This window comes from Mandrillus leucophaeus, unplaced genomic scaffold (genome assembly GCF_000951045.1).
Source record: "Mandrillus leucophaeus isolate KB7577 unplaced genomic scaffold, Mleu.le_1.0 Scaffold1, whole genome shotgun sequence".
Classification (NCBI taxonomy): domain Eukaryota; kingdom Metazoa; phylum Chordata; class Mammalia; order Primates; family Cercopithecidae; genus Mandrillus; species Mandrillus leucophaeus.
The window spans coordinates 11,538,709-11,546,098 of record NW_012098097.1 but is presented as its reverse complement, the minus strand read 5'-3'; the positions used below and the strand labels follow the sequence as shown (position 1 = coordinate 11,546,098).

At 63.7% G+C, this 7,390-nt stretch overlaps 1 protein-coding gene across 1 annotated transcript in view; it reads left to right on the top strand.

Moving 5' to 3' along the window:
• The first annotated feature begins 815 nt into the window (after nt 1-815).
• Nucleotides 816-7,390, top strand: part of TMC6 (transmembrane channel-like 6) — a 14,352-nt gene continuing 7,777 nt past the window's right edge. The window contains exons 1-12 of the mRNA XM_011988387.1: nt 816-831; nt 1,197-1,425; nt 1,552-1,676; nt 1,834-1,923; nt 2,313-2,471; nt 2,929-3,034; nt 3,207-3,303; nt 3,392-3,649; nt 3,993-4,183; nt 5,454-5,598; nt 6,501-6,656; nt 7,041-7,193. Coding sequence (XP_011843777.1) covers nt 1,370-1,425; nt 1,552-1,676; nt 1,834-1,923; nt 2,313-2,471; nt 2,929-3,034; nt 3,207-3,303; nt 3,392-3,649; nt 3,993-4,183; nt 5,454-5,598; nt 6,501-6,656; nt 7,041-7,193 — 1,536 coding nt within the window. The 5' untranslated portion in view covers nt 816-831; nt 1,197-1,369. The remainder of the gene's footprint in view (nt 832-1,196; nt 1,426-1,551; nt 1,677-1,833; nt 1,924-2,312; nt 2,472-2,928; nt 3,035-3,206; nt 3,304-3,391; nt 3,650-3,992; nt 4,184-5,453; nt 5,599-6,500; nt 6,657-7,040; nt 7,194-7,390) is intronic.

The following is a 7,390-nucleotide window of genomic DNA, read 5'->3' as shown; positions in this document are numbered from 1 at the left end:
GGTAGCGGCTGCTCCCGGGGGCTCGCTGCCGGATGGGGTGGGGGTTCCTGGAAACGGGCGCCGCCCAGCCCTCCCCACCTGGCTCAGGGCTCAGGAATGGTGCGCCCGGAAACTCCGCTGGACTTGCCTCGGGGCGGGGTGCTGGGGTGCCTGGTCCCCTGAGCTTAGGCCTGTCTGGAGGAAGGGATTCCAGCTTTAGGGACTGGATGGGGCGTCCTCAAGTCCCTCCTTGGGCAGCTGTCCCGTGCTAGGCTGGGTGGGGGCCTCCTCGAACCCAGCTGTGTACTGGTTTTCCCACCTCTTTGCGCCTGCTGGAGGGAGGGGTGGTGTGGGGTCTGGGCCCGAAGATGGCACCCTGGACACTGAGGGAGGGCACCATCTGGCCCTGTGACTGGCACCCCTGCAAGGACCTGCTCTGTCGGGGCACCCGGGCTTTGCCTGTCCGAGGAATCGCCCGTCAACCCGGCCGACTTTGAGCCCTGAGTTCCTGAGAGAGAGGGCAGGAGCAGCCCAGGGGAGAGGCCGGCAGGACTCGCTGGTGGCTGGGAGCTGAGTCCTGGCTCCACTCCCATAGGGTGAATAGGCCCTGAGACAGGGCCCCAGGCAAGGCTGCTCTGGTTACAGTTGTGCTGGGTGACGGCAGAGCCAGGACAAAGGAGGCCTGTTGAGGTCCTGGCCACCCCTCCCCAGCTGGCCGCCCTGGGATGATGGAATGCAGGGGAGTGGGTCTTCTGAGAACATGAGGACCTTGGCGCCCTGATGGGGGTGGCCCGGAGTGACCGCTGTGTGGGGGAAGAGCCTCCTGTGCTGCTTCCGCCTGGGCTGGGGGCGGTGAGGGCTCCAGCAGCTAATTTCCTCTACAGGAAGTGCTTTGGGGTCATAGGGCAGACGGAGAGACGGCCTCCAGCCTGCCCTGACCTTTCTCTCCAAAAACGTGTCTCGTGCCAGAACCCTGGGAATGGAGGTCCTGAAAGGGGCTGTGTCTACAGGCACCCCACCTCTTCCCCATTTCCCAGGGACTGGCGACATCGAGGAAACAGATGGGGAACTGCAGACCCCACACCCTTCCTTCCTCTCTCCCCTCTCCAGACACTGGAGGGGCCCCCATTCCATTCTGGCATGAGGCTAGTTTGGTGCCTGACCACGTGTCTACCTGGGGTGGTAAGGGGGGCAAACAGGACTGCCTGGGCTGTGAGTGGCACCTCCCGTGGTCCCCCGGGAATGGCCGGTGTGAATGCCCACCAGGCATTGAAGGCCAGCCCTGGCTCTGTGCCCCTGTCTCATCAGATGGGCAGCAGGAGGCTTCGGAGGTGGCGCCCAGGCTCTGAGCTGCCCTAGGTCTGCAGACTAGCGGGCGTTGGCCAGAGACATGGCCCAGCCGCTGGCCTTCATCCTCGATGTCCCTGAGACCCCGGGGGACCAGGGGTAAGTGCTCTGGGGCTGGAGGCTGGAATGTCCCACCCCTCACGGAGAGGTCACCTGAGCAGGGGCCGCTGGAAGGAGAGAGGCGGCTGTAGCCTGACTGCCCCCCACTGCCAACCCCCTCAGCAGCCAGGAGCCCAGCCCCTACGATGAAAGCGAAGTGCACGACTCCTTCCACCAGCTCATCCAAGAACAGAGCCAGTGGGCGGCCCGGGAGGGGCTGGAGCTGCAGCAGAGAGAGCAGGAGGCCACAGGTAAGCCCAGGCCTGGATGCTGGGCAGTGTGGACTAATACTTGGGTGCCCCAGCCCCTCAGGACGGGTCTCCCAGCTCTGCAGGCCTGGGATGGGGTGGGAGATACTGTGGCCAACGGCATCTCCAGGACTCCTGGCGAGTCTTTCTTGCTTTGTAGGGAGTGGCCAGCAGACGCTCCGGCGGCCCGAGGGCACCCAGAGCACGGCCACACTCCGCATCCTGGCCAGCATGCCCAGCCGCACCATTGGTGAGTGGGACCCCCGGCCCCGGCCCGAGTTGACCCCAGCCCCTGGGGCTGGGCTGTGCTGGGCTTCCCGCCAGGCATCTCCCTGGGTAGTGGCTGCTCCCGTAGCTCAGAGCCAGGCCCAGGGCGGGCTCCTAGCCCACCCCATCTGTCGCTTGGAGGCCCAGCACAGCCCCATGTGGCCCTCTTTGGGTTCTAAAAATGACTCCAGAGTCGTCACGGGGTAAAAATAGGCTTTCGGAACGCAGTGGTGCCCGAAGTCTTTGTTGGAAGGATTTTCCTGGGTCCTGGGAAGGGATGAGGGACGGGAAGGCCTGTGGTGAGCCCTTCCTGGAGGGAGGGAGGCCAGGCCTTGCCTGGCCTGGCCTGGCCCTGCCCAGCTGCCTCTGTAGGCCGCAGCCGAGGCGCCATCATCTCCCAGTACTACAGCCGCACCGTGCAGCTTCGGCGCAGGAGCAGCCGGCCCCTGCTCGGGAACTTCGTCCTCTCTGCCCGGCCCAGCCTCCGCCTGTACGACCTGGAGCTGGACCCCACAGCCCGGGAGGAGGAGGGTGAGTGGGCATCGGAGCCCCAGTCCCAGGCGGACACCGGCCTGAGGTGGGGTGCAGGAGGCCAGCGTGGCCGGGGCGGGGGCTGGGGTGCCGCAGAGCCAGAGGTCCCTCTCCTATCCCTTAGCCGCTGCCTGAAGGCTCCCCTGTCCCTCTGCAGGGACCCATGGGGGCAGGGAAGTGGGGGTCTTACAAGCGTCTTGGAGTGCTTGGCAGGTTGTGGCCCTGGGCCCCGAGTCGGGGACTGTAGGGGAATCAGGCCCCTCTGCTCTGTGAGCTCCCTGCTTGTCGCAGCGGCTGACTGAAGCAAACACATGGATTGGTGATTCAAGCTCAAATAAGGGCACCAAGGTGTCTTGGGACGGTGCCGCAGGGACGCACAGGCCTGTCCAGGGTCCTGGCTGCAGGTGGCAGGGAGGGGCACTTGAGGATGGGCAGGACCTGCCTCTTCCTCTCGCAGAGAAGCAGAGCCTCCTGGTGAAGGAGCTCCAGAGCCTGGCGGTGGCACAGCGGGACCACATGCTTCGAGGGATGCCCTTAAGCCTGGCTGAGAAACGCAGCCTGCGGTGAGCAGCCCCGCCCCTGCCCTCGTCCCTGCTTCTGCACCCCCAGACCCACTTCCTCAGCTGGGCTGGGTGGTGGGGGAGAAGGGGCTAAGCCGGTGGGTGACTGGTCTCCAGGAAGGAGAGAGTCAGGCCCCTCGTTGGTCCAGGCACTTATGGCTGCCTCTGTCCCCAGAGAGAAGAGCAGGACCCCAAGGGGGAAGTGGAGGGGCCAGCAGGGCAGCGGCGGGGTCTGCTCCTGCTGTGGCCGGCTCAGATATGCCTGCGTGCTGGTAGGGGCCCCTGGTCTGCCCTGGGGCTGGGGCGGCCTCGGTGCCTCCAACGGCCTCACCCTCACGGCCTCTCTGCCTGTGCCCGCAGGCCTTGCACAGCCTGGGGCTGGCGCTGCTCTCCGGCCTGCAGGCCCTGACGCCATGGCGCTATGCCCTGAAGCGCATCGGGGGCCAGTTCGGCTCCAGCGTGCTCTCCTACTTCCTCTTCCTCAAGACCCTGCTGGCTTTCAACGCCCTCCTGCAGCTGCTGCTGGTGGCCTTCATCGTGGGCCCGCAGGTCGCCTTCCCGCCTGCCCTGCCGGGCCCTGCCCCCATCTGCACAGGCCTGGAGCTCCTCACAGGCGCGGTGAGGAAGCCCTAGGACTGGGGTACAGGGGGGTGCCTGTCTTTTGCTGCCCTGGCACCGTGTCCCCTTCTTGTGCCAGCTTCCCTGGGCCCCCAACCCTTGGCCCGCTGTGACTCCAGGTGGCCACAGCCAGCTCCCCGCCTCCCCCTCAATGCCCCTTGATGCCCATCGTGCTGGGGTTCCCATGGGGCTGGGAGACCCAAGATTGCTGTGGCCATGGGCCCTCCCTGTTTCCCTCTCGGCCCCTGCCTGGCCGCCTCCTGCTCTGCCTCTGTGGCTGTCAGGCCTGAGGGTGGGGTGCGGTGTGGGGAGAACCCTGACTCACTGGCTCTCCCTGTGGCAGGGTTGCTTCACCGACACCGTCATGTTCTACGGCCACTACAGTAATGCCACGCTGAACCAGCCGTGTGGCAGCCCCCTGGACGGCAGCCAGTGCACACCCAGGGCGGGCGGCCTGCCCTACAACATGCCCCTGGCCTACCTCTACACTGTGGGCGCAGGCTTCTTCATCACCTGCATCACCCTGGTGTACAGGTAACGTCTCCATCTCGTGACCTGGGCTCCGAGCTCCACTAATCCATCCATTCATCCTTTCACCCATTCGTTGATTCTTCCCTCTTTCCTTTCTTTCTTCTATACATCTACCTGTCTGCTTTCATTTACTCACCTACCCGACTATCCACCCATCCACCCATTCATCCATCCACCCACCCATCCACCCACTCACCCACTCAATTCACCCACCCATTCATCCACCTACCTACCCACCCACCCATTCATCCGTTCACCTACCTATCCACCCATTCACCTACCTATCCACCCATTCACCTACCTATCCACCCATTCACCAACCTATCCACCCATTCACCAACCTATCCATCCATTCACCCATTCACCCATCCACCCACTCATCCACTCACTCATCCACCCATTCATCCATCTACCCACCCATTCACCCATCCACCCACCCATCCACCCACCCATCCATCCACCCACCCATCCACCCACCCATCCACCCATTCATCCATTCACACACCTATGCATCCATTCACCCGTCCATCCACTCATTCATCCATCTACTCACCCATCCACCCACTCAATTTACCCACCTATCCACCCATTCATCCATCCACCCACCCATCCGCCCACCCATTCATCCACCCATCTACCCACACATCTACTTATCTACCCACCCATTCATCCACCCATCTACCCACACATTTATTCACCCACTCACCCACCCATGCATCTACATATTGCACAAACATTCTCTGTGCTCAGCTCAGGGCAGGATGGTAAATGGCCTAGCGGGGTTTGCTATCTCTGGGAGAAGATGAACCACTGAATGGGCTGAGACAATCCAGGAGGCTTAGCGGTGTTTTCCCGGTGTTATGGGAGCACTGGGGAAGGAGTCAGGCTGCTTCCCAGGGGAGGCGGCACTTGTCCTGAGAGGGGAAGGTTAGATAAGAGTGGGGATGCATGAGGAAGCAGGGAAGATGTTTTGGTCATTGGGACCAGCAGTGCAAAGGCCCTGAGGTGAGCCCAGCATCTTCTGGTCCGTGTCTCGCTGGGAGGCCACCAGCCAAGTCAGTGGTGAACGCAGCCCTGCCCCCTCTTCTAGGCAGATGTGGCTGGTGTAGAGGGCTGGTGGCAGGGCAGGGGCATGGCAGGAGGCCCAGCCAGGCCCCAGATGGCTCCTGAGTGGGTGGTGGGGTCTGGCTGCCAAGAGCATCCGGTCTGCCTTCTCCCCTTGGCCTCTGCCCCTCAGCTTGTTGGTTCCATGTCTGTGTCTGCTTCTCCCCAGCATGGCTCACTCTTTCGGGGAGAGCTACCGGGTGGGGAGCACCTCTGGCATCCACGCCATCACCGTCTTCTGCTCCTGGGACTACAAGGTGATGCAGAAGCGGGCCTCCCGCCTCCAGCAGGACAACATCCGCACCCGGCTGAAGGTGAGTGGCCCTGGAGCACCAAGCTGACCTGCCCGGTTCCCTGCAGGCCTGGCCCTGGCTCCACTTAGGACCATGTGGCCAGAAACATGGTCTAGAGGGAGGACCGTCTGTCCGTGAGCTGAACTCGGGGCGCTGGGCAGGCGTGGCCTTCCGCTCGCGGTGACGGGGCAGGCCCTGAGTTTTTCGCCGGTACACACCCCTCAGTTAGGGGCTGCCTCTGTTGTCTGCTAGCAGGTAGTAGCACCATGGCCCAGTGAGCACTCGGGAGCCTGCTCTGAGGCCTCAGGCCCCAGCTGACACATGCTCCCTGGCTGGCGTTAGCTTGGTGGCCACAGAAGCCCAGTGGGTGAGGACTGTCATTTTTTCTGTGGCTCAGTGAGGAGACTGAGGCGTAGAGGCCAAGGCCCTTGCAGAGGTTGCGGGGCCAGGAGGCTGCAGAGCTGGGCCTCGCGGAACATTCTCTGCCTTTCTGGGGTTCCGTGCTTCAAGGAACTCAGAGCTGTGACCTGTCATGAGCCATTTCATGGGGGGCTTCTGGTCACTGGGGGCCACCCACATCCACAGGGAACAGGAAAGGACCTCTGAGCAAGGCCCCAGCCCCAGCCCCAGCCCCAGCCCCAGCGGGCAGGGCTGGGGAAGCAGCTAGAGAGGGGTTGAGGCAGGCCTCGGAAGTGAATGCCGGCCCAGGCACAGGGACCTCTCGGCAGGGGACTGGGTCCTCTCTGTCTGGAGGGAGGGCCCTCAGCAGATGAAAAGGCAGGTGGGGCATGGGGGACTGACCCTCTGTCCTGGTTCAAGCCTCCTGGTGTGTCTCATGTGTGTTGTGTGCCTTGTGCTGTATCTGCACATCTGCACGTGTCCGTGCTCTGGTGTGGGTGACGGGGACATGGTGCCGCCTGCAGGAGCTGCTGGCCGAGTGGCAGCTGCGGCAGAGCCCCAGGAGCGTGTGCGGGAGGCTGCGGCAGGCGGCCGCGCTGGGGCTTGCATGGCTGCTGTGTCTGGGGACCGCGCTGGGCTGCGCTGTGGCCATCCACGTCTTCTCAGAGTTCTTGATCCAGGTGCGGGGATGGGGGGAGCCTGGCCCTTGCTTGGAACGTGTCCCCAGTGACTCTGGGCACCTGCCCCCTGGGGAGGCAGCCTTGCCTCCCCTCCTCCACCCAGCCAGCCCAGGGTGCCATGTACGCTGTGCCCTGTGCTGGGGCTCCCTCCCAGCCCCACTTCTCGCCCCTTTTCCTATCTCACGGCTTTTTTTTTTTCGGTTTCTGGTTTCTTTTCCACTACCCGTGCCCCTCCCCGCTTCCTGTGTGGTTTGAACTTGAGGCCTGGGGAGGGCCAGATCTTGGAGGAGGGAGGTGCTGCCTGCCAGTTCTGCCCCGGGCCCCTCCCTGTAGCTGCCCCCTCCCACCATGAATGGGGGGCTTCCGTGACACCAATCCCTGCAGAGTCCGGAGGCTGCTGGCCAGGAGGCTGCGCTGCTGGTCCTGCCCCTGGTGGTTGGCCTTCTCAACCTGGGGGCCCCCTACCTGTGCCGTGTTCTGGCCGCCCTGGAGCCGCATGACTCCCCGGTACTGGAGGTGTACGTGGCCATCTGCAGGTGTGTGGCCGCACATGGAAACATCATTTGGTGCTGGAGCTGATCCTGGTTGTTTAGCTCTGGGTGTATCCAAGCCTACTTAGGAAGAGGCCGGTGTGGCTGAGCCCCTGGTGGGGGCCCTGGGGTGCATCTTCTGTCCCCTGCACCCGCCCCTCAGTCTCTGCACCCGCCCCTCAGTCTCTGCACCCGCCCCTCAGT